Source organism: Ornithodoros turicata, chromosome 1 (genome assembly GCF_037126465.1).
Source record: "Ornithodoros turicata isolate Travis chromosome 1, ASM3712646v1, whole genome shotgun sequence".
Classification (NCBI taxonomy): domain Eukaryota; kingdom Metazoa; phylum Arthropoda; class Arachnida; order Ixodida; family Argasidae; genus Ornithodoros; species Ornithodoros turicata.
The window spans coordinates 25,920,165-25,947,555 of record NC_088201.1 but is presented as its reverse complement, the minus strand read 5'-3'; the positions used below and the strand labels follow the sequence as shown (position 1 = coordinate 25,947,555).

The following is a 27,391-nucleotide window of genomic DNA, read 5'->3' as shown; positions in this document are numbered from 1 at the left end:
GTCCGACCAATGAGAATGAGCTAACAACTATCCTGATCATCCTGATAGACCAACCAGAAGAACCCCCTCCAAGGCCTCCAATACGGCTCGCCTAGGCTTTGGCCGTCTAGGCTATATTTCAGTCAGGAGCTAGACACTAAGCAGCGCTCCCAGCGCTCTCTCCCTACGCAAGTCACCATGCAAGTCACCGTCTCACCGTGTTGTATCTTGTGGCGCTGGCGCCGGAAAAAACGATGTCGGCGTCCACTCTGGTCTGAATTGCGCATTGGTTTCGTTTGGTCAGTGTGTTTCTGTATGTGAAGTTAAGGCAGCGCATTTCCAAGCCACAACTTCCACATGCGAAAACCCAGGTGCAGCCACATTGTGTGTGCCCAGCTTTCTCACAGTCATACGCGATTGCTACGGGTTGAAGAAAATTATTTGAGACATTATGCCAATCACAGCATCATACAGCACGCAAGCTTCGGTGAAACGCTTAGGATGCTTCAGATACAGACCACTCCAGAGTATCGCGACCAGTCACAAGTGCAACCACGGGCTACAGATTCCTCAAGCTTCAAGATATAGGATATTCACAGTAAAGTACCTCGGTGTTGCACTTAGGACGGTCGGACTGATTTTGCTATACTACTGTTTTTCAATCGGCATCACGTTCTACCAGAAGTGGTTCATTAAGGTAACTGTTCTCCACCTAATATTGTCAGTGGTTGGCATTATGTAACGCAAAGCTAATAACTTTCTGTTGAATCTGTCGTCTCTTGGTATGGTATCGTTAATCTGCATAAGCAAAATTTGTGCAGCATAGATTTAGATAAGTAGATTCCACGCTATGTACTCCCTGTGTACCATGAAAACCCGAGGGAAAATTGTCACATTTTGCTCGAACCCCTCCTCATATCCCTTTCCTCCCTTAAGCCCTGATATTAACGGAGATTTTTGTAACACATATTGTTGCCTGGGAACATCTGTTTGACATCACGTCAGCATTGTATGGCCACGTTTTGCTTGGCTCACGTCGTTTGTATGTGTGTGATAGCCGTGAGAGGAAAGCTGCGGTCGTTATTTGCGCCTTTTAGTGATCACCTTGCTATGTGTTGCGGGACCTGGGTTTAGGATGTGCCACTATTCTTGACACAATTGCCCAAATAGGAGGAGGAGGAGCATAGAGAATTATACTTCTGTGTCTGCTCAAAATGCAGTTCATGAGTCACTTGAGTTCTTTGAAAGACCCTTGCTTTTACAATAAGAAGAAGAAAAAAAAGAAAAAAAAAGGAAAGCTCCAGGATACTGGGGAAACATCTGATTCATCAAATTTAACGGAAACCCCATTCTCTTTCTTTAGTCTACAACACTGTTACTTGAAATTCAGTGCATGAGACTTGGGCAGATACATTGTCTGCCTATGCACTGCCCATGAGGAACCAGTGGGGCCGAAACAGCTGTCCATATGCTACGACAGTACATCTCTGCACATGAGCGAAAGAAATGTGACAAAGTCTGCCCACTCAGAAAACAGCAATAAGGGGGCATTCGCAGACCACTATGGTGAAAAGAATGAGGATACCAAAGCACCCTCCACTTATCAGTACATAACAGGGTCGAGATTCTTCAAAAATGATTTTGCACCTCTCTGACATCTGCATCATGCATCAAATAAATATTGATAAATCGGTATTTCCCTCCCCATTATCAATATACCAATAAGATATCAATATAGTATATATATATATATTTTAATTTATGCTTATCGATACTTTGACAGATATCGATATATATATGTCTCAGGTATCTATATTTATTGGTATTCGAAATTTTGATAGTTTTGCATCACTAGGATGTAGGCACCATTTTGTTTCCCTTGTACATAGTTATGTGTACATATAGTTTTTACAAGTCATTTGGGGAAACTTTTCTAAAACTAGTATGTTTTGTAGATGCATTTTGATTCTTTGGAAAGCACAGGGATCTAAAAATATATAACCAAAAGGCAAAAATTAAATAATGCAGTTTGTACACATTAACAAAATTAAAATAAAAAAGCAAAAGGAATTGAGTTCACCATAATTTCTGCTTTACAAAGCAAGCTTCCAAACAGGCTGTTGTGCTATCCAATAAAAGTTTTTACTACCTTACAAAGAATCAATTCTATGCAAGACATTTGAAAGTGTTCTAGTGTAAAATACTGTTTATGCTTCAATTTGTTAGTTTTGTTTTCTCTATAAAATAAATCCTGATTTTTATACCTTTGATTAGGTATGGTCCTCATGATATAGTAGTCCTTATATTTGGTTACCGGATTAGTATATGGACACTGCTCAAGATACTGGTTTTGAAATTATGCCAGAAGCGTTACTGACACCTGGGTGGGCTTCTGTTAATGTTATTGAATGGTTTGAATCTCAGGTCATACAGTTCGACAGAAAGCTTCACATATACCCCCACACTATCTTTTTTGCATTGCAGTGTACGATGTCTTTGGGAGAATATGATTGACAAGGTGTCTTGTGTGGCTGTTTTCAGGAGTTTCGATTTCCACTGACAGTGGTGATTTGCCACCTTGTGGTGAAGTTCATATTGTCTGGTTTGATCCGTCAAGCGCATCAGCTATGGACTGGTCACCCAAGAATCTTGCTCTCTTGGGCAGTGTACGTCAAGCAGTTGGCAATCACAGGGGTTGCCAGTGCACTGGACATTGGGTTTTCAAACTGGAGCTTTGAATTTATTACGATTTCCTTGTGAGTAGCTATGAAGTTAGAAGATCAGCGCAGATACATGCAGCTCATATAGATCAGTCTTCATATATCCGTGTCTTCCTTTTGTGATTGCAGGTACACAATGACCAAGTCCACATGCATAATTTTCATTTTAGGATTCTCTTTGGTGTTTGGGCTTGAGAAACGGGTATGTCATCTGCGGTTTTCTTTTCGTTGTTGTTTTAGATAATTTCTGTCATTTGTGTTGTGATAGAAAGAACAGGGAACATTCCTTAAGTCCTAGGCCAAACGTATACAATACAGCGATGCCTCTTTATGTGGGACACTTGTTGTGCGATCAGCTTGCCGCTGTTAAGGATGGGACACCAAAAAGAGCATAACGGTCTGGAACACAAGTAAAACCAGTTGACTTATTGTAGAATGAGACTGCTCAACTCATAAAGGCTTAAGATGGAGATAAAGCCACAGCTAACAGTCTCAAAGGATGCACCAACTAGCCAGAACGAAGTAGAAGAAATCCTCAGCCTTTATGCACTGGCACATAGCCATTTCCAGTAGTGGTACTTCTTGTTCTATGATAACCGAGCACACCAATAGGGTTTACAATTTCTGCACACACACACACACACACACAAATTATTCAGAACGCCGTGGTCAGGAGTGCATATCACCTGCTGGTGTTTGATCCCTTTAGAATGATGAACATGACAAAGTACATCACAACATTTGAAATATGCTGTTAGTAATTTGCTACGCCAAAGGGCGTAAGTAGTTGGTTTACGTCGCGTCATATAAGGTTGCTGAATTGGCTGATTAGTCCCCTGATAAAATTGTGGTGGGAGGCTGGATGTGACACCTCAAAGAAGCCTACAACACGAAAGGGAGCTAATTAAGATTCCTATTGCAAGCATCGATTTACATTCTCAAACCTTAACCTTTTTCATAAAAAAATTGGGATATTACTAAAATGCATTTTGACATTTCTGTGGTTTCACATGCAAAAGACTTGAACCTGATACGTTAAATCATCTTGCTGTTGCATCTTCATCGATCGAACAGCAGACTAATTGGGGCAAGGTCTGTGCTTGGGGACAAATTATGCAGGTGTTTACGTGTTTTTGAAAACGGGGATGCTGTTTGAGTGTAGGGTCCTGATACACGGGCCTAAGAAAAGTTTTGTAGTTACAAGTGGAAGGCCCCCAATGTGCCATTTTTAAGTGTTCCTGTTTTGGCTACTTTAATTGCAGCGCTGTTCCCTGGTGGTGATAGTGCTACTTATAGCTATTGGACTCTTTATGTTCACCTACCAGTCGACCCAGTTCAACATGGAAGGGTTCCTATTGGTCCTTAGTGCTTCATTTCTAGCGGGACTCCGCTGGACACTAGCTCAACTTGTCATGCAACGCAAGGAAGTGGGTGTGTAGCATACTACTATATTTTTATGCATATCTACTTACAGTACGTTATATAGCACAGGGTTGCCCAAGATATAATATTGGGTTTGTAATGAAGGGAAACGAATAAAAAAAAAAGAGTATGAGAGCTACGCTATGCATTGAATTACGTGTTACAGTATTTTCCAGTGTATAACATGCACATTATACATTGAAAAAAGTATTCAAGAGGCAGTACATGTTATCTACCGGCGCTTGTTATACATCAGAGCTTTTCCTGGAGGACCCATTCCTCAGGTAGCAAAGTAGGTCCAAAAATGGGACGACCTTCAAGTGTCAGTGATCCTGAACTCATATTATAAGGCTAGCACTGTTGGGAAGGAGTGTGAGACAAACAGCGGCGAGAAAAGCAAAGACTGCAAAGACTCTGACTTTGTTACATCAGTCTTTTGGCATCAGGGACGGCTTCAAATAAACATTGCGTCCCTAATGGATGTTAATAAGAAATACACTCAATGCACGGGCTTAGACTGCTATGAACACTAACTGTGATGTAAAGTTTACAGTTTCTGTGCACCAATAGCACCGGTATTTTCACCTTGTGGTTAGCGTCATACATTGGACATATTTTAAATTATGCTAATTTCTTTTAGAGGGGTGCATTATACACTGGAAAATATGGTATGTGCTAAAATTTTCCATAAAAATTGCCACTTGGTCTAGTTCTTTGTGGAAAAATCGTGCAAATTAAAAAAACGCTGCCTTAACATTCACGATGGCCTATACCCACTTCGAAGCCTCATGTGTATGCAAATTTTAGTAGTTTTGTAGCAGCCTAAACTTTGTTACGGTATTTATTTTGCTGCTGTACAGCAATTTTGAAGCATAATTTGTATTTTTATTGTACCACTTCTAGTAAATCTGCCTTCTAGGGTTAATCACAAAACCTCAAAGATTCCCCCCCCAACTGTTCGAGAAAGTGTCAGATTAGGGTGTTGATAATGTATAGGAACAAGAGGTCTTTAATTTTCCATAATTTATTGAAGCAAATCTGGAAGCTGAAAATGTTTGCCACAATTTTTTAATGCCCCATACATAACTAAAAATGTTTTCAGCATCTGCTCTGTTAGCAGTATTTTTTACGGAGCGGAAGGAATACCATACTTTAATCCTGGGTAACCCTGACTTAGTGTGTTACTACTACTGTAGTACATTTAGTACTGTGTATACTTATATAATATACTATACTATACTATACACATATACTACATTTGAAGGACCAAAACATGGCACAGTTATGTCTGAGGAACTTAACCACTCCTCTGCTGCTAATTTTGTTTCAAGCGGACACTAGAGAGAAGAACAAAATGGGAAGATGATAATGTGTAGTTACAGATCGCAGTACATTTAATCAATGTTGGGGGTAACACGTTTCTGTAACTAAGTTACTTTTTTTCGGTAACTTTTAGCTTAAATCGTTGGATTTGAACTCCAGTAACTTCTTGATTAGCTCGTTCCTTTTTTAGCTAACTTTTTCAAATTAACTTTGGGCAAGTTCCAAGTTCTTGTGGCGGCCAATGGACGACGATGAAGACGGGCCTGTGCTGCCACGCGCCTGCCAGCTAATTCTACTGGCACCGTCCTAGCGTGAGGTCACGAACATCTGCCCGCTGGGACATTCTATCATCACCGGTCAGGACTCGTGTGGAGGAACACCATCTCCTCTACGTCCTGTTTGTTCGATTCTGGTCTACAAACATCGCAGCTGCGTCCTCCCTCTCTAATGAGATGACTGTACGTGCGCACCGGTCATACGAGGGGGGTTAAAAAAAAAAGACCAAACTTTTGCTCTGAAGCTTTTATTTGCTGTCCTGCGTCAGTCTAAACACTGTCGCCCTCAAAGTACTCCCCGTGCTGCCAATGCACCGTTCCCAACGTTTCTCCCACTGCTGGTACGCTTCGTGGAACACACTTTCTGCTATAGTGCGTAGATCCCTCGTCGCATTTTCTTGAATTCCCTGTATCGTCTGAAAGCGACGTCCTTTCAATGTTGTCTTCAGTTTGGGGAAGAGGAAAAAGTCTGCTGGAGCCAAGTGAGGCAAATAGGGAGGGTGGGGTACGACTGGTACGTTGTGTTTGGCCAAATAATTACGGACCAAGAGTGACGAATGTGCCGACGCATTGTCGTGATGCAAGAGCCATGTTTGTTCCTTCCACAGTAATGGCCTCTTCCTGTGCACAGCATCACAGATGCACTAAAACTTCTTTGTAAAGCTCCTTGGTAACCCTTTGACCAAGTTGTACGAATTCGTGATGAACAATGCCATTGCAGTCAAAGAAAGCAATCAACGTCACCTTGACCATCGTCCAACTCATCCGCGCTTTCTTGGGCCGAGGAGACCCTTTCCCCGTCCACTGCTATGACTGCAGCTTAGTCTCGGTATCATAGCCATAGACCCACATCTTGTCTCCCGTTATGATCGATTTAAAAGGGCAATAAACAGATATGCAAGGTGTACTTTTTTCTAATGCAGTGTGATTCATTTCCTACAGTGACATTTAGCAAAAATTTTTGTCACAAAAAAGTAAATAATGGCTCCAAACTGACCGAATATTCACTGCACTCTTTCGCACTCATGCCCCAGCCCTGCGGTGCGCTGGCGACAATAGCCAAATGTCATTTGACGTCGCGCACCATCAACCATTCAAAATGCGGGACGCCTATACATTGATTTTGTTGTAATATCGGGAAGTGAGGTTAACTCTAAACATATTTACACTTGTTAATCCCAAGGTAGACAGATCAAAAGGTACCAAAAGCCCACAATAGTCCATTTCATGTGCGCACTCTGTTTTCAGTGCTGTATTGCTCCACGAGGTCGCAGCGATGTTCCTGCACGCTGCTGCTTGTGTCAACGAGGCCCGTCATTGGCTAGGAGTCCGAAATCTCCACCCATCTCCAGCGACTGGAATGCAGCTTTGCTACACGTGCGAGACGTGTGACATAGGTGCTCTCTGAGTAGGAAGGAGAGACTTACGCGGATTATGCTCTTTGAATGGCATTGTTTCCTGGTAAAGACGCTCGCTAGAAGTAAATGAATTTCATAATTGGATATCGTGAGCCACATTCTTTCATAGAGCATAATAATTGGCAAATATTTGTGGAGCTGTTTAGTGCCCCTTTAAGACAGCTTTCGTCCGCATTCGCATTGGCAAGCAGCTCCTTGCTGATTTCAACACGAGTCTCCTTTTGGTTGTCTGTTAACAAGCGTGGGACGAATTTTGCACGGACCCGTCGCATTTGAAGTTCTTCTGACAAAACTTGATGACACGATCCGATGCTGACGCCCACTTCATCAGCGACCTCTCGCACCGTTAACCGGCGATTTCCGCGAATCACTGCATTAATTTTCCGTACACTTTCGTCATCCATTGAAGTGGATGGTCGTCCAGGCCTCGGATCTTCAGTGACTGACATCCTGCCTTCCTGGAAGCGTTTAAACCAATCGTGGCACTGCGTTCTGCGGATGCAGTCTTCTCCATACGCTTGGCGAATCAACTGAAACGTCTTCGTGAAGTTCTTGCCAAGTTTGAAACGGAATTTCACACACACACACGCTGCTCTTCAAGCTCTTTCATTCCTAAACAGTCAAAAACTCGACGAAGGACTTCGGGGTGCACGCAGTCCACTAACTGTAACTCGACAACAAACAGTCACAGGGAATTCAAACGAACAGCGGTCCGTTGCATAGGAACACCAGCAGCCGTGCACAGTGTGCGAGCGCCCTCTGTATTCCGGAGGACTCACTGTTTGAGAAGTTCAATCTTTTTTTGAACACTCCTCGTGCGTGCACGGCGTGTCGGTCTCCACTCCCTTGTTGCGCGGTGAACGCTACAAATTTTGTTTCGGCTGTACACTAGGAGACTCAGATGACATTCACCATAGCGATGAGCTATGATGACAGAGGGCTATAGCTATATAATGACAGAGGGCACTGTGTAGCAAGATGTGTAGCTTGGTGCGGTTCTATGAAATGTGCGTAGCGGACAACTCGTGGAACCTAAACTGTTTGTGCGCCATTGACGAACCTTATGATGAGATCAAAATCATCAAATGCCTCTCTGAAGTACATTCATCATCTTAAAATGAAGTTGTTGTTGCGCATAAGTATGCTCCGTATTCGAAGTTAAAATGTGGTTTGAGTAGCAGAAGCCATGTAACTGAAGTAGTTTACGTGCTAATCATAATTTACTGTATTGAGTTTATCGATTGATTGTGTGCTTGATTTTATTGACCAGAGGTGTTCTCAGCATCGCTGATACATTTTGGGCACTCTCTTCTGATAATTGCTTTCTTTGTTTCCAGGAAGATCCCCTTTTCAGTATCCATATTTCGGAGGAAAAGACTTGTCTTACAAGCACATAGTCAATATAGTGTGCATGTTGTGTATAATTTTATTATAGCTGTCGGTTCTTATGTCCTATAATCTCTGCTGGGTTTTAATTAGTGGAAATAATTATATGAGGGTGACATTTCCAGTGACAAGAGAAAGAAAGTGTGCCTTTCAGCTGGTTTGCGTATTCATTGATATGAATTTAAAAAAAATTAAAACTTGGTGTCTTCCTCACTAGGCCTTGGAAATCCAATTGACATGATTTTCCATGTCCAGCCATGGATGATACTGGGTCTACTACCACTGGCCATTAGCTTTGAAGGCAAGATGTTTTTCTTTCCCCTGAATACTAAACTAAAACTCCATTTGTCTTGTTATAGTAGTTATGAACAATGAGGGAGGAAATTAGGAAGGTATTAAGAAGAACAGAGAGCCATGGCAGCCCTATAACAATAGCGTCTGTTGAGGTGTCCATTCCCCAGAAAAGAATGTTTGCAAGCAGGGCCACTTACCAAACTTCACAGTGTAGTTCAGAGAGACTGGAGCTGTTGGCATCAGCCGGCACATTGGGATCATTTGGAAACATACTTGATATCAATTCACAGGTGCATGGGCGGTGGCAGGCAGGATAGCTAGTACTTTAACACTTCTCGGATGTGATAAAACAGGTAATAAGAGCCAAGGACTACTGCTGCACACTAGGCTTGTAATTGATGTCACTATGTCACAGCGAATATAAATGAGATCTGCTGTAACATTATGAAATCACCGTAACGGACCATATGTAACAGAAAATTTTTCTATTCTGCTCCGCCAGTGGTCTGGCATACTTAGAATTGCTCCCTCAGAACTTTGAAATGTTTCAGCTTGTAAATCTTACACTGACCTAGGCTGCCTTACAACAACTTATGGGCTTTCTAACCTATCTTAATCTCCAAGGTGTGCTGACATAAGTATAATTAAGGAGGTTATCAGTGTGCCAAGTAAGCACAAAAGCATTTTAGCACAAACTGCACTGCTGTTAAAGCAAGCAGAAACGTGCTTGTCTTGACTTCGTTTCACAGTAGTGCAACATACATGTGTAGCTTATGCTAAAAGGCTTTTACTCCTGTCAACACCAAAATGTGCATTCAAAAGGTGCAGGAAACCCGATGTAGGTATTTCGGGCCTCGTGCAGTGGCCATAAGCTGATAAGTGTCTGTGAGTGACAACAGCTCCTCAGGAAACTTACAAATACACTCAATTGTTAAACTTCATGTGGTAATAACACAGCAATTAAGTAAAACTAAACTTTCACACATACTGTGTAAACAAACCCATATTTCGAACGCCTAGAAAAGGAAACCAAAGCCCTACAGGAGAATCTTCTTGTTGGGAGATTTTAGAGGAAGAAAATTATGTTGTGGCAGCAACTGAGACACGAAAACAAAAAAGAAATGCCATAATGAAAGTGCCTGAGCAATGGGCAGAAGACAGAGAAAACAGTGGCTTAAGATGGAACTACTTGTATACCAAAATGGAGTGACACGGAACCACTTCGATGACCAAGAGGTTTGAAATGGAACCATCTTTAAACCAGACTGGGTAGAGCACGAACCATGTGGCTTGTTATAGTGAGGCTAAATGAAAACAGTCTGTAGCAGAACTGGGTTCACCATTGCAGCCATATTTCCACTGTGTCACTAGGCTTGTTTGAGGGGTTCAGTGCTTCCACAAGAGGTCTCCAACTCTGACTTTTTGTCCATTAATGGTGTAGCTGAACCATCACAGAGTTTGTCAATTAGAGCAGCTTAGGGAACATTATTGTATGTGCAGCAAACCACTGGCTGTATTTTCTTTGAAGCAAAGTTACATATTCTGTTTACATTCTATACAGAATGAGCATTGGTTATTGAAAATAGTGTGTTCATTGTATTTTTTCAATTTGTGTATTATCAATTGTGTCACTTCAGGTGTAGTCATAGCAACATCAGAGAAGGTGTTCCGTAGCAGAGAGAGCGGAGCACTGGTGCGGACAGTGTCATACCTTCTCACAGGTTCACTGTTGGCTTTTTTTATGGAACTGAGTGAATACCTACTTCTCACATATACGTCCAGTCTTACTTTGTCCATCGCTGGCATAGTCAAGGTCAGTAGATGTTGAGTTGCTCACTAAGCATTTTGGTGCGCGAGTTCTTTACTGTCCTGGGAATAAAACTTAATGCTGCTCACACATTTCAAATGGCAAAGCTGTGCAAAATCTGTATCTTTTTAGCTGTTGCATAATGTCTAACAAACTTTCCTGGTTATAGTAGAGAAAGCATATACAGGGTGTTTTGCCTAACGTGATAAAACATTGTATTAAAAAAATTACTGGTCTGAGCATTATGGGATCAGCGATATTTATCTTGCGGGAGATTTTTGCCGTTACTTCTGAGCACTTTTATGAAATTTAATTTGCAAGAAATTGAATTTTCTCAATTGATCTCTGAAATTTGCCAAGTTAACCTCACGTTGTTTTACAAAAACGAAGTGCACGTCGGATTTACCCCATTGCATTGCCAAATACTGTCTTCCCTACTACTTTGGTAATAGCTGGAAAAAAAATTGTGAAAACTGTCGTTTCGAGGCGCGCAAATTGTCAGCATTCGTGACCAGAAATCTGGAGGGTCTAGTTTCGAGTCCTGGTGTCAGCACCTTTTTCCTGAGTTATTTATTTTCATTGATTCTTGGGCATTGGAGGTGTACATGTTTATGTCGGCTATGTCTGTTGCTTGCCTCGGCTAATTCTCGTTATTTTCATTTATGATCCACATTGTTTCATACAGTCTGGATCAGCCTCCTCTTTTCTTCTTAGCGAAGTTGAATGACAGCCCAAGGTGTTTGTTGTGCAAGGATGTGCCCTTTTGTCAGCAGACCACAGTTGTTGGCAGTTAGCTGACTCTTGTGTTGTAGGAGTCATTGGTTCAACGATTTTCCTGCCTATCCCATGTACTCTTGGTCACAGAAAAACAAAATGGAGCACTAATCACATTTTGTGATAAAATAACACTTAAGGTCTTGTGGTGAACTTCACAGATCGTGATGCAGCTATTTTGGCAGATAACTCTGAGTAGTATTTGTGATTCTCATTGTTCATGCTGTGGGTGAGGAAATGCACTTAAGGAAATGCTGCTGCAGACCTTTTTTTCTTGTTCTTGGGAAATGGCAAATGGTTTTTGTGGTGGCCTTGTGGGGTTGCACATCACTCTGACAAAGTTCAAGAGATGAGAAGAGGCTCTCGACCTGGCGACTTTAAGGGAGGTGCTGGAGGACATGAAATAAGAGCAGAATTTGTGAACAGAGGAATGATTGAACCGTGTTGGAGTGATAACTAGTGAATGGAAGAAGTGACCTCCTTGATTTCTGATGGAAGAACCGGCATCCCCAGCTCCAGATAAATGAAGTTGACGGTCCAGGAAGTGAAGTGTTCTTGAATTAGACACCTCATCTGTGAAATTGTGAGCGAGGCCCTGTTTCCTGTTCCCTGGACACAATCATGGCTTTCTTCATTGGTCTCTGATGCCTGATTAGGTAGTCATCCACTTATATCTGAGAATGCAGAGTGAATTAATGTCTTGGAGTGGAAGCTCTTTGTTCACCCCCGTTGCCAACATGCAGAAGGTAGCCTTCAGTGGGAGTGCCACATTGGAGCTGATACATACGCTTGACTTCTACATGTAGTGGTTTTCTTCAAAATTCATGGGGCACTATATGGACAGTCGCCGACCGATTTTTCGGACTCGTTTGCGGAACGGCCGCAGGTCCCATAGATAAGAACATCCAAAATTTCAGATGCCGTGCAGCCCCGTCGCTCGATATTTCAGACTCTGTTTGGCCAACAAGCGAATTTCTCTCTTGGGGTGATGGAAAATATTGGTATCGTCTGAAATTCGTATCAAAAGAAATCAACCAACTAAAATATTGAGGAAAAAAATAGCCAATGATTGTTAATTTTCTGTTCCTCTGAGTAGAAGAGGTCTGGCGTAACGCTTTTGCATCTTCGTTTTTGGCCAACGGCTCGATTCAAAAGGCCCAGCACGTGCTGAACGCCTGCGAGTCGCGCGACAGCGCTGTAAAGCGAGCTTCACCTAAAGCACGCATGTGTTAGGTAAAGCGGACTTGATGATGGCGGTGCCTCTGTCAGTGTACAGTGACGAAATGTCGCTTCGGGAAATAGAAGCTGATGTTATCAGGCAGAGCTGGAAGTGCGTTAGGAAAGCATCGACAAACTTTTCCAGCCTACTAGTGCTTAGTAAAGTTTATTTTGAAGCGAAATTCGTTTTTTCGGACTGCTTCAGAGTCCGAAAAATCGGACGGTGACTGTATAATACTTCTAGCAATAAAATAGTATCAGGAAGGATATTAAGTGCTCATATTTTGACTTGAATAGACTGAGAAATATGCTGTGCTCACAGTTAGCACAGTGAAGGGCAACACTCCTTTTCTGCTGGTTACATTGTAGCTTGTTTCTGTACGTGAAAGAGAGTCCAAAGTTGTAAGTGCAGTGAGAATTCCTTTCTTATCTGTCTAGTCGCATGCTTCTTATTCTGTTCATTTCGGCTCGCTTACGGAAACACATAATGTAGATGAGGGGAACCAGTCAGCATCCAGGTAGAGGTAATACAAAAGAGAACCAACGATGAACACTTCTTCTTTAATGGACACTAGCTTTCATGTAACAGACTACATTTCTTCAGGTGTGAAGAAACACACCTGAAGAAATTTTCACACCTGAAGAAATGTAGTCTGCTACATGAAAGCTAGTGTCCATTAAAGAAGAAGTGTTCATCGTTGGTTCTCTTTTGTATTACAGAAACACACTTTGATTGCAGCTTGCAATGCTGTTGGAGACCTATGTAATTTTTGATTACAGCAAGACCTTGTGCTAATCATCCTGTTGATGTAAATTCTAGAGATAGGACATATTCATCTTTATGTTCTTTCCATTATGATATTTTCTTGTTGCAGGAAGTTTGCACATTGTACCTTGCTGTTAACTACAGTGGAGATGAGATGAACACCATGAATTTTGTTGGCCTACTAATCTGCCTCTTGGGTATTGGCTTGCACATTTTAGTCAAAGCCCTCAACAGCAGCGGTGAGTTGTACAGATCAACCATCTCTCTGTGCACATCGGAGTTGTGCAGAGTGCCTTAAAATTGTACTGAAAGTAGTTTACTAAATACGTGGCATCACTGGTACTTCAAAGTAAAGTACAAAATAATTGGCAGAGTACTTTAAAGTACCTGTTAAGCAGGGTGTCGAACCGCAAAAAATACGGGTTCGGTTCGGGTTCGGGTTCGCGTTGTTTTGATTTCGTTCCGGTTCAGTTCCGGTTCGGCCACGCCAAAACTCGACCCGGTTCGCAAACCGGTTCGCAGTCCCGAACCGGTTCGCGAACCGGTTCAACGCTTCCGTTTTATATGTTCCATAAAACTGACTTTATCAGGAAATGCGTGGCTAATAGCTTACTGCGGTTGTCTGCATTGACGTCTCTAGCGGTTATGTAGCCCTTTAGCGAGAGAAATGAGAAATGGATGAACACTTATTGCAAATAGGGTCCACGCTGTTGAAGCGATGTAGTCCTGCTACTTTCTGTTTCCAAAATCTCTTTTTTTCACACGCACAGTGCCAGCAAGATACACTAGGAAGCCTAATAAGATGGACAGCGTAACATAGACGACAGTACTTGCCGGCACACTGCCTTCGCAGCGTGAATCGATCTGAAACCGTATTGAAACATGTCGAAAATAAGCCTGCCAGCCGAGCTGTCCGAGCTCACACAACCACAACACAAAGGCAATGTGTCGCGACATAACTGCGCTACCAATAAGCAGAACCACATTTACTTTTCAAACCACGACCAATCAAACAGGCACCGTTCTGCGTACGCTCCTTCTCTACTTCTTATGTTTCTGACTTGTTTAATTTGTACTGCTCACATGTAAAGGGAAATCTTGGGCGCTTATTTGATCACATATTCGTCCTGTAGACCTACATAACTGGCATACTCAATTCCTGTTTCATTCGTAGGCGTGGCACCTCGTCTCTGAAGAGTAGACGCCGCAACGCGTGCGGGGCGCTAGCCGCGGCACTCACAAGGACAACTGCGCTTCAACATGTTAAAAAGACGCTGAAAGTATACTTACTATACGTCGTCGTCTGACTGCTAGGTGAAAATTTCAGAAATCCATGATATAGGCGCGTGATGATGATACCAATGCGTCTTCGTTCGGGGATAGAGAGGAACTCTTATGCTGACTTCTTTTATGTCCGAACCGTTTTGTTGGGAACCGGTTACCGCTATTATTTTTTACGGTTCTGCTCCGGTTCGGGTTCAACAGTGTCATGAAAATTCGGTTCTGGTTTGGGTTCGGTTCCGGCAAAAATAACGGTTCGGGTACGGTTTGCGGTTCGGGTTCGGGTTCGGTTCGACACCCTGCTGTTAAGTACCACAAATGTGTTTGTACCACTCCATGTTTAGCACTCTTTTTTGGCTTGGATTGCTGCCTATTCTTGAATATGACCTGAACCAGATGGCTTAATTTGTATTTACGCCTGCACAGGCAATCAGTGGTGATGTTAATGCAACATTATGGCATAATATGAACCAAGGAGGCATGCTTTCACACATACACAATAAGACGTGCCAGCAGAACATACACATTTCCGTGCATTCCCCCTCTCCATTCTGACATGTCACATACATAACAAATGCAAAAAGCACACTGAAAAACTTATTAATTCCCCGCATCACCACCAGCAATGGGGTAGAGTATTGCCCCTGGCGATGAAACTCCCCATTCATCATCTCTCAATAAAGTTGTTTGTTTCTACAGCTACGTAAAAATGTAAAACAAACACGTGTGCCTTCTGCTTTTTTTCTTTCCTCGTGTAATAATTAGAAGTCAGTCAGGAATTGTGAAATTCAACGATTATTGCATATAATGACTCCTGCTGGAACAATCAAAATGAGCCATAACATCCAGTCTTATAGACACGAAAGATACATACAAGTCACCGTGCTGCCCATTGCAGTGTGCCACATGTGTGTTTACTTTCATTCCATCTTACATCTAGATGTTAAATGATTACCTTAAATATTACCTCTTATGACTTCTCAACATTTCAAGCCTGGCACCAAAGCACTTGCATTTTTAAAAATTAACCTTTCTCATCTCAAAAATAGGACATTGATATTTTCCAATTTTTTGTCTTTGCGTTACGATTTGGGTACTCGAGTACTTGATGGCAATGTACTGCAGAAAAGTACCTAACGTACAGTACCAGGTGTTTCACAGAAATCACTGAATAATTCAGAAATGGCTGACCCCATCGAAGAGCTTTCTCTTTGTTAAACATCCTTGAGACATCGCTGAGCTTTTGGCTGATGTCTCAAGGACGTTTAGCAGGAAGGAAGTTCTCCGATAGCATCCATCGTTTCCAAATTATTCAACTGGGTTTTTTTCGTGAAACACCCGGTATAAAGTCCGCAATTACGTAGAAATGTACAAATACTCAGAAAGGTACTTAAAGTAGTACTTGAGCACTTTGTACTTCAAGCACTTCTTATGACTGGTGCACGTGCGTGGTCACGCTTTACTACATGTGCATGATTTGACCTGTGGTGTAAAGATTGCTTAGATACTAAGTGGGAGAAGATGTAGAGCGTGTTGGTTAAGAGGGCATACCAGTCTAGGAGCAACTCCGATTCATGATTTTCCAGACACTATACGGCGCCACGCTTGCCATGCCTTGTCACGCCGTTCGCCTCAGACTCCGAAATAATCCCCATTGTGCATGATTGAGGTCGTGAGTTTAAGGCAGCACGCCCCCCTCCGCTGTTTGTTGAGGGGTAAAGCGGCAGACTTTCAGACGGAAGGTCCGCAGTTCGATTCGGGACACTCGCGTCTTTTTGCTTATCTCCTATTGCTGTATGACTAATTCGTTATTTTTATTTTGTTGCTATATATTTATGCTGTCTTTATTGTTTTCACAAGTCACTGGTGTCTGTACTGACTGATTATGGAATTTTTAGTTGCTCTTCGTACTGTTGTACTAGTGCATACTTGCATATTATATGCCAGCGTACAAATGTGATCAGATAGTATGGATGGTAATATGGGCAATACACATACAGATGGTATTATAAACGAAGGTTGCCGGAACTGAATCTGAGCACTAGTCGACCGCTAAGTGAAGAAATCGGGGAAATGACCACGGAAAAGTTACATCATATGCTATCAAGGCTCACCGGAGATGTCAGTATCTCGGAGACTCTCAACTCGATGTACTAACGGCTGTATATTAGGCTATAAACATTGCCTGCACACCGCGCTTACAATGCCAGTCTGGAAAATCTACTGCTCGAAATAGTATTTTTTCCCTGCACTCGCTTACACGCAAATGATAATACCTCTATTATTCGTGCAAAAATGACATTTTGGGATACAGTTGAACCTCTATATAATGAATTTGTAAATGCTGGCACTTTGCTTCGTTAAATGGAGATATTCGTTACATGGAACACGCGAAGTAAAACAAAGATGGCTGCCACCACTACCTGTGCCGCGCGTACCGCAAAACGCCATTTATCATAAAACAGGTATCAAGCTAAGAGGGGCACAAAATATCGAGCTTTGTATTACAGCTTACAGCAGTACAGCTTTTATTGTTCATAAACATCGACACAGAAAAGATGCAGGGGACAACTGTAAAACCTGTGTCTGACCAACAGTAGAAAAATACTAGCATCCAGCGAACGATATCACTTGCGAACTGGTGCAGCGAATTATATTGATTTTATGTTGCTCATTGAATGGAATTTCAACAAATCGGGAGAGCGAATGATAACACTCGGTCAGCTGTGATGTTCTCCATCGGCTATCAGCAGCTACGCCCCTGTATTTTTGGTAGCGCAGGCGCTTGCGGGACCAGTTTTTCTGCCCACACAACCAGGGACCATTTTTTTGTCACCATATTTTGCGGGATCATTTTCCTACACCCCGTGAATTTCGAGATCAGGGATTTTGCAACCGGGGATATCAAGGTCCTCCCGAAAACTTCACAAGTTCGAAACAGACTGAGTCGTGCACACTTAGCAAAAAGAAAAGAAAATGGTGAATTATTATTATGGGAGGGGACAGTAGAATTTCTAAGCATTGTTTCAGCATTATGAACATTACAGGACCGTCGTGTTGAACGTTACTGGAATGGCTGTAAAGCCCGGCTTGCACTAACTGGAAATACGAGAGATTCTCATTAGCCTTATGAGACAGTTCAAACAGTTGACTGAGTTCACGCGACCTCTAACCGGCATAATCGGGCAAATTGACGTTTCATGTGAAGCTCATAAAGTCATCTCACTTCTCCTTATGCGCACCGTGCGCAGAGAGAGAAAAAAACAAGAGGGTTGTTGGTTTCAGTGTGGTTTCTCCTTACATTACACGGGCCCCGACTATGCAGGCTCAGAAGATAATCCCTTTACGAGCAGCTAAGCAACCTTTTGTACTGGTCTCCAAGGCCATGCCATAAGTCAGTGGGCCATGAAAGTAAAGGGGAGAGAGAGAGAGAAAATACAGGAACCAGCCACCTCTAGTCCAGTGCGCACATTCCGCAGAAGGATACCACCAAGTGCAGCTTTTCCTATGCAGATGGCGACATGTGGTGATGTGGTCCCCACGGCGTTTAGCGGCTGAGTAGAGGACCTTTGTTTTTATGTTTTTGTGTGAAAGATGAAAGTCGTAGTTATGTCATTTTGCCGTCTATCGTTTCCTGAAACATTTTTAAGTCTGTTCTGTCCAACGGTTCTTCCCTGCTCGCAATAGAAATGGAAAAATATGTCTTGAAAGAGAGGCCACGAAAATCATGCATATTTTTTTTCATCTTTACGAGACCATCATAAAAAAAATTAAGCGAACTTTGGAGTTCTGGACTTCAGAACCGACCGATCTCGGCTACCTCTGTCCATTGAGACCGCCAGTGTTAATATATGTCAATCGGTTTTCGAGAAAAAGCATAAATTGCGCTCCATAGAAGATACATGGGGACGAAGAGCTGGTATGCCCTCTTACGTAGCATGGTGATAAATGTGCAGAAAACACGGACGGGCAGAGGACGGTGTCCTCTGCTCATCCATGTTTTCTGCATGTTTATCACCATGATGCTAAGTGGGGACATCATTTGGGACCCACTTTCAGGATGTTGGTTACATGAACTGTTGTAGATCAAGGTCTTATTGTGTTTTACAGATTGCTAAATAATTTACGTATAGCCAGTGTAACCGATCTGAAGTGGCAGTGCAACACAGAAAATCTCTTAGTAACTTACCTTGTTATTATTGATATACAGGCACTCTTGTGTTTGTTTCTGCTTTATTCGGCCTCGTTGTATTAGCTTCAGGTAGGTTGCACCTGAAAACCAATTGAAGACAGGCTACTATCAGACCAGAGATAAAGCCCCTTACTTATAATGAAATAGTTGAGCTAATTCATGATTATTTCTTGCATTTTTGTCGAAAGCGAACAACTGATGAATATGAAAACACGCAGAATGTTGTGTGTTCTGCGTAGAATCCCTAATATTCAATCAATATCAGCCTGCTATTGGGTCCTATGTGCTGTTGTTTCTTGGCCTTCCTTAAGCTTTTGTAATGCTATGTCTCCAAGGCTTACAGCAGCTTCTTTCTTTCTGATGCTTATCTACTATGCTGCTTAGCTTTCCACTATCACTTCTTGTAAAAAAAAATTCTTATTGTGTGCTTTGAGGCATTCAGATGGGGGTATGCTCCTGAGTGTGGTCTCCCACACCCTGTATCACACATCCTGTCTTTCTAGCGCTGGGTCTCGATTCCCTGTGCCGCATCACATGCATGTCTGCCCACAGCATACTCTTTGTCCTACTGACACCTTTTAGGAAGGTATGTGTGTGCCCTTTGTCTGCTATATTTTCCACTCTAATCTGCCTTTCTTAACTAGTAGCTGCAGAACTAGTTTCCTTCTAATTGTACTTTTATAGCTTCCCTTTTGACCTTAGTGTAGTAGCAATGGTTCTTCAGCAAAGTATCACCATAACCTAACAGAATCAAAAGGCTATGGCCACATCACTATGAAATAAAAAGATGGCCTTATAGAATAGTGGGCGAGCATTTGCCCAACTTTCCAGAAGCTGCGTCAGTCTCTTAGCTAAATATTTTTATTTTGCTGGCACTGCATTGAGGTCACGACAACTAGGAGTATTTTATTTACTGTTTATAATGTTTATTTACTTTTTCTTGCTGTTTTTTGTGAGCAAGTAACAGTTTTGTAGAACCTTCAGAACTTTGTGTGTGTTATGTAGGAAGGTTTTTGTTTATGACTACCCCTTAAAGGAGCAGAGAAATGCCCCTCCATAGTTTTTTTCTTTTTTGACTGCTGCATGCCAAGTAATAAATAATATGAGCTCTTGCAAGGGAACGATGAGCGCAGCTTACCTGTAGTTTGTGAGAGAGGCCTCTGATCTGCACACCATCTAGAAACCTCCCACTCCTTCAGAGAGCATAGAAGTGAAGGGGAGAAGTTGTTATCACTTTGTGATGTTCGCAGTCCTGATGGAAGGGCCGGTCACAGGACTCGTGGCGTGACTCACACGTGACTCACACTACTCTAGCCTGGAGCAGCCGAAGTGCTAAAAACAGTAGTAGCAGTAGATGAAGTTTCAGTGGACATAAAAGGGCTTACAGCTGCTCCCCACACAGGCTTGATGCCATGCAGGTCTGCTGAGGTCACCCAAGGAGATCGGGTCGTGCTGATGACTGCTTTCTCCAGGCATTTTTGTAAACTTGATGGCACAGTGACGATACACCGCACAGCAAAACTATTGTGCATGGTGGTTCCTGATAAAGTGCTTGATGAAGGAAACAGGAGCCATGTTAAATGGCACTTCCTTGCTCCTCCAAGCCTTTACATCCTTTTACAAATCTAAGGCAGGCTTTATACAGCAAAACACCACAGGTAAAACGTGTGCGATAGGTGTGCTTAGCGTTAAGCTGGATATCATTGGCAAACTGCAAGCACATTTTTGAAATCATTTCAATCTTTGTTGTGCTTCACCAGAAATATGTTGAAGCACTGCCAATTACAAGTATCCAAAGCTACGAGTCTTTGAGCAATATATATTGTGTAGCAAGCATGCCAGGTAGACTGAATAATGCATATGTACAACATAGAAAACTAAAAAAAGAAAAAAGCTTTTTGTTTTCATGTTACAAGCTTAAACACAATGCAGGGCACATTTAAGATGAGAAGCAGTGGTATTACTCGTGGCCTCCCATAGAGCAACTAAGTACTCCTCCTGAAACTGCCTGCAAATCATGTACCAAAAGTACTACTGTACATATAGTATAGACTCATTACAACCCCGAATACCAGATGACAAGGTGAAAAAAATAAGATTCTTACAAAGACCCCCAGAATGCTATTATGGTAAGCATCATTTGTACTGAATAGAAATTTGAATGTGACAAAACAAGTAGGATGGCAGTATAATCTGCATGTCATGGAAGCAGATTGCAGTTGAATCTTAAAGTCATTTGGTAAAGTCATTAAAGTCAAGCTGGTACATTTTCCTCCTTGAATATTAGTTGTGAGGGCAGCCACATTACTGCATAAACTGGAGAGCATGAATATGCTTTCTTAGTTGCAGCTGTTTCTGTGGGAAAGACGGCTAGCAAACAGCCAACTACGGCATTGTCCACACATGTTTTTATCAGTTATAACAAGATGTTCCCCTATCTTCTCACCACGGCAGTATTGCACTCGAATGGGAAATTCTGAAAAAAAAGTCAAGTGCCTTCACTCATATCAAATTTTCCTTCTCGCCCAGCCTCCTCTACAGTGGCCTACCTCCCGGCAGACTAGCTCTGAGATTTGAGGCTGCTCAATACGCCATGTCTGAAACATAGCTGCATTCACTAGACCAAATGACAGGAAAAGAACGATGTTTGGCCTTCAAGACATGTCTCCACGTTTCTCTTACATGGCGCTACCAGAAGCACATCTTACAAAGTCACCTGGTCTCTGCAGATTCTGCGCATATGTCTTGCAGGCCATTATTGTTATTGTTTGCTCCCTGACACGAGTGTTATTTATCGCTTTTTGCTTTTCCTGGTTTGTATTATAACTAGGGTTCTGGGTTCTCTGAGTTTATTTTTTGGCGTATTCAGAGGACGTTTTTCGGAGTTTATGATGTTCCGAGAATTCTGAGTTTTTCATCTTTTATTGTGCTCAGTTAATATCCGAAATTCGGGGAAAAAACTACAGCTGTGAAACAATATAGAGTGAACCCTCGTTAATGCGACCCCCATTAATCTGACATACTCGCTTTATGACCGTTTTTCTCTGGAACCGTTCCGTCGGCATGTAAATCCCCCTTGTTAATATGACAATCCGTCTATTGGACAATGACCAAGATTTTTGCAGGGTCAAGTAGGGTCAAACACAGGCACTATCTTCTCATTACTATGACCGTGTCACATGACCCCTCGGTAGCCCTAGGGAGAGGCTACCACGTACCTCGCTCAGAGGGTGACAGGCGTTAAAGTAGGCCATCAAGGTGTGGGGTGGCCCCTGAAATCGTTGACCTCAGGATTATACTCGTATTGCTTTTTGAACCATTGAAGTGCTTAAAAAGGTGGTGACCACGGGACCAGGTCACATTGTGCTGCTGTCGTCACGTAAGGATGGCTGGAACTACTGTGCCGGAACGAAGCGGAACAGGGATTTAGCAGCCGGATTGAAGAGCGGCGTTACTCAAAGGGGTCAAGCGAAGCCTTATGATTTTTTTTTTTTAAACTTTACAAAGCTTAATGAGTAGTACAATTCATACAGATGGAGGACCCAGAGGGAAAAGTTTCCCGGTTAAAGCGTTTTCCGTGTGACATACAAAGATAAGAGCCATGAAAACAATGCAAAGATGAAAACAATACACAAGAATAATACACATGTAATAGCAATGCACACACTAGATACAGCTGCACATCTTTGTGCCCCAAATCAGTAATATTACCATATGCAATATATGGTTAAATTGATCTTGATATATTTTTTACAGCAAAAAATATTTCGCTAGTCTTTTAAATTCAAAAAAATTTTTGACGCTTTTTATGTTTGGTGGTATGCTATTCCATTCATTTACACTTCGAAACACAAAAGTTGGTTTTCTCTAGTTAGTCTTAACGATAGGGAAGTTAAAGACACCTTCAGCCCCTGCTCTCGTGTGGCGAACAGCTCGAAGTTCATCGTAATTCATGGCTACAGAAAGGAGATGTCCACTCAAAACGCCAAATGTTATATGTAATATGTGTTGAGATATTATTTGTTTAATAGCTAGTATCTGGTGATCGCGCATGATTGAAGCAACAGAAGACAAGTATGGTAATCTAAACATAATCCTTATAGCACGATTCTGAACAGTTTCCAGAGCACGTAAATGGGTTTCTTTGAGCAAAGAAAGGACATTGATAACGTGTCCGCCATTGATGGTGCTATTGTACATTTAGAAAAATTAATTACTGAAAATTGTTCGAAGCAGACATTGTTAACAGATTTTTCAGAAAATAAATCATAATTCCATAGGCTTTTGTTGTGTGTAGCATTCTGTCCAGTCCGCGGTGGGTGCGTTTCTCGTCAATATGACAATTCGCTTTATGACTGCGGGAAAAGCGGTGGTCATATTAACGAGGGTTCACTGTAAAAGAATGAAAAGATGCCTCCCAGGAACGCTTACTGTTATGCTGCTGAGCTTGCAGACAATGACATGCAGTGTGAACATCTCTGTATCCTGATATTTCTCTACGTCAGCGATTCTGAAATGGGGGTCCGCGAAGGCATTTCTAGGGATTCCCGAAACTCTTGCTCATCAGTGAAATGACTGGCAGCGGAAGAAATAGTAAACTGACCGCACGCATCGCATCGAGTACGTACCAGCGGCCGTGTGTGAGGGGCAGTGGAAGCATCGTCAGCATGTTACAAGCAGAGAGCAATCTCTAAAATGCTGTGATTGGTCATGGTCTGTTGACGCTATAAAAACCAAATAGTCCAAACTGTTTGATGATTTTTTCGTGCATGTACCAATGATCTCATTTCTATTGACAATTTCTTGTATTCACTTTTCTCAAAAATTTCCAGTCAGCCAGCCGTCATGGCATGCCCTTTTTTGCCGAGTTCTCGATTACTGGAACGCACAAATGTGGTGTTTTTCGGATAAATCTGAATTGGTTTAAATTTTGCTGGCGTACATTTTTCGGATGTTTTTGGATACCTCTGAAAACCTGGAACCCCAACTACAATGCAGCTATGAATCCCTGGAGAAGTTAGCAAATTTGTTTGACTGTCCACTGTTGACATCTTTTCATTACCCTTACCATCGTACATGGAACAATACCTTAATTGGATATATCTTAATAATATTTAAATATATTGAGATGCACATTTCATCATGTACATTTGTCTGCCTTTTGAAACATGTCATCCAGGCAGGTTTATACCAGCGTGTAAGCATAAGTGAAACGATAGCCAGATAACTCTCTGGTGTGGGGAGCATACGTGTGCAGGGTCGACAGAGACCAGACCACTTTGTAAATTACACTTCTGGTAGCATCTTGTAAGAGAAGCGTGGGGACTCTTATTCCAGAGGCCAGGCATCGTCCGTTCCCATCTTCTCGTCTACTGAATGAAGCTACATCTCCAACCTGATTCATTGAATGGCCTCAATCCTTGCAGCTCATCTGCTGGAAGGTGGGTCACTGTAGAGGAGGCTGGGCAAGAGGGAAAGCTACACTGATACCTCAATTGTCCTTGCTGGACTGATTTCAAAACACGTAGGAAATAATAGCTCCTCTTTGGGTAATGAGTAACTTTTCTCTCCACGACATATTTTAGATGAAAATTTGGTAAAATTTCTCAACGTGGCAATGCCGTCACCCAGGTTTACTACTTAGCAGTTCCAAAGTATTTTTTACACCCCAAAAATCGTGCCTTTGTTACTGTTTCCTATAAACTGTCTAGCAAAGCCCCACAAATACGTCAATAATTGCAAACAGCAGTGGACGGTGACCCGTTTCAGAGAAGACCATCGCCCATGCCACTAGTCTGGAGTCAAACCAAGCTCTTTTGACGACAATCGGGGAGGAAGATGAAGAGGAGGAAGAGATGGTGGTGTTCACACAGATACCCAGATGACACCAACAATAGTGAGAAGCCACATTGGTCTTGTGTCACTTCATGCTTCTTGCAGACTCCTTTTTTTTTTTTTTTTTTTTTGCAACAATGTGACTGCACAGAACTTTGATGCAAATAAAGGGATCAGTGATAGGTTTTAAGGGGTATACTTAGTTTTAATAGATGTTTTATTGGAGCCAGTTCTGATGTATTGTTGCTATCTTCCTATACATGGTCAGCCTCTCAAACCATTTTGTTTTAGTCTGAAGAATACAAGGCTACATCTCACCAGGCATCAAGTTTGTGAATTGTTAGCCCCATCTCTTGCAGCCATGATGTACTATCTGTATGAATCTTATTTTGAACCATCATTGACCCATACCTGACCGAAATAGGCTATGCAAATGCATAGTGTGTGTTGAAGATGAGACAGGACAGAGAGGGATGACGATGTGTTTATTCCGTTAAAAGGAACTGGAATGAACGCGATGTCTGTCACGCGAGTGTCACAGACAATGACTCATCATCATCTTTGTTGACAGTAGAATGTTGACATAACATTCAACAGCTTGCCGCCCCGCGAAGAAGCAGAATCGTTTGGCCGTTGTAGCTGTGAAGACTCAATCTTATAGAGATGTTGCACTGGTCTTCTGAGTGTGGTCCGAGAGGACCACTCACGGCACCACTTTGTAGAAGACAGTACAACGAGGGAACAGAGGTGACAATGTTTAATGGAAGGGCTAGAGAAGAATGAGGGGAGCACGAGGTGGGCGTCGTCATCCTCATCAGGAAGGATTTAACAGTGTGGTTCCCTGATTACCTTTTTTTTTTTCTTTTTTTCTGCATGGTATCCACACAAAACCTAGGATGCAGCGGATTCTGGAAATGCTTCCTAAAAACTAACTTATAAAGCTTGAACCAGTGTTATGTTCTATCTTCTGATGCAGTTAAAATGAGTATGATTTGAGTGAATCATCCTGCCAGAAAGATATTTACAAGCCCAGTGCTTACAAGCTTCATAGCGTTCATAAATATCTTTGAGAACTGTAAGTTTCTTGTATAGAAAATCACAGTGCATATTATATTTTGCAAAAGGTTCACCATCAACTACTTTATGCTTGCATCTAACATTAATTCCGTGTGGAAGGGTATAGCATATGCATTCCAAGGTTCTCTTTCGTTCATAAGGTTTTATCCTAGTTGTACAGCACTAATCTCACCAATGCAAAAAGTGAATTCAGAAGCAATTATATTAGGCTTTCTTTTGTGCAAGTTTTCATTTTCAAGTGTGCAAAAGATAGTGTGCCATGTTGTATCAGAATCATTATCTGCTGACACTGTTACAGCAGCACACAGTTTAAATTCATTTGGTGGCTCAACCAAATTGCCATCTGGGAAAGTCAAGCATTGTGCAAGTTTGCTGCATAGGAGCACTTCTAGAGCACTTTGCCATATAAGTTGCAGATACTATCTGTGACCTTTAACGTGAATTTGGCCAATGCATGCACAGTTGTGGGACTAATAGGTACTGCATAATGAGATTTCGTAAGTCAATAAACATGGTGAAAATGCCAACTTGATAATCATCAAGACGAAATTCTTGGGATCAGTGCCAACTACATAGGGTGAGCTGCACTCAGTGTGAAAGGGTCCTCTATTCACACAACTTTTAATTTTTTACAACCAGTGATGGATTGAGAAGGTGCTCTAGACCATGTGATCATAGTAGATAAGGTGTATCAATGAGATACTTATCATTCCAGGGCCAGTAAGTGCTTGGTAGTAAATAATTTATTTTATAGTCATTCCAGTGAGGGACAACTTTGGTGTAACTATTGTCCAAGATATAATCATGTAACTCGTTCAGGGCACCTGATGTCCCTCGCCACAAGCTGAAGTCTGAAAAAAATAGAGAAAAAAGCGAGAGAAAGTGAAGTAAAGCGACACATGCTACACACAGTGCAGAATGCTCAAAGATACTCTAGAACAGCTTCACCTTACAGCATTGTGTTAATTATAGGCAATGGCCAGTCCTTCTCTATGTGATTGTCAGCTATAGACATATTTAGATTTGAAATGTATTTTGTTCTAGAGGGGCAGTGACCATGTCAGTGAAGGTAATCATGGGAAGTGAGTTTTTCCTCACTGAGGAAAGCTTTAACTGCTGTAACCAAAATTCATTCAAATGAACATTCAGATCCCATAAAAATATGCCTTATAAGAAAATACCGGACACCTTGTTCAATATCTAAGCATGAGGGGGGCAAGGACACCACAGCCTGAGCTCTAAGTGAGTGACCGCCCCCACTTGCCATCACCTCTATGTCTGAATGAGCAGTCTTGTTAGATGAGGTATGCTTTATATCATTTGCATAGCTGCAACCATTTCATTTTCAATAGGCACACTTGTGTATCCTTTGGTAAGATCTTGTTACAGTATATGTTTCAATTAGATTTGTGTGAGCATTTCACATGTGTGAGCTATTCAGCTGGTTATACCTGTAGTTGCGAGTGAAGAATTTTTTATTTTTTTTACACATAGCTTTCTGAAATTTTGTGTTTTACAGTTTGTTGCATGTGTGTGGGCCATAGAATTTTTTACCAGTTTCTACATGTGCAGAGTGTAATATATGAATATGTACATCAACAATAAATTGTGCAGTAAGAGAGTA

At 41.9% G+C, this 27,391-nt stretch overlaps 1 protein-coding gene across 8 annotated transcripts; it reads left to right on the top strand.

Moving 5' to 3' along the window:
- Positions 1-137: 137 nt before the first annotated feature.
- LOC135377706 (solute carrier family 35 member C2-like) lies at positions 138-27,391 on the top strand. 8 transcript variants are annotated; one of them, XM_064610311.1, is made up of 9 exons: positions 138-676; positions 2,521-2,735; positions 2,829-2,901; positions 3,962-4,130; positions 8,741-8,824; positions 10,455-10,630; positions 13,492-13,621; positions 19,359-19,441; positions 24,630-27,391. In XM_064610311.1, the coding sequence occupies exons 1-9, from the start codon at positions 431-433 to the stop codon at positions 24,738-24,740; spliced, it is 1,287 nt and encodes a 428-aa protein (XP_064466381.1). In that variant the 5' UTR covers positions 138-430; the 3' UTR covers positions 24,741-27,391. The 8 variants fall into 8 exon arrangements, with proteins under 8 accessions (XP_064466381.1, XP_064466382.1, XP_064466383.1 ...); XM_064610312.1 differs by having other exon boundaries at positions 24,625-27,391; XM_064610313.1 differs by having other exon boundaries at positions 24,602-27,391.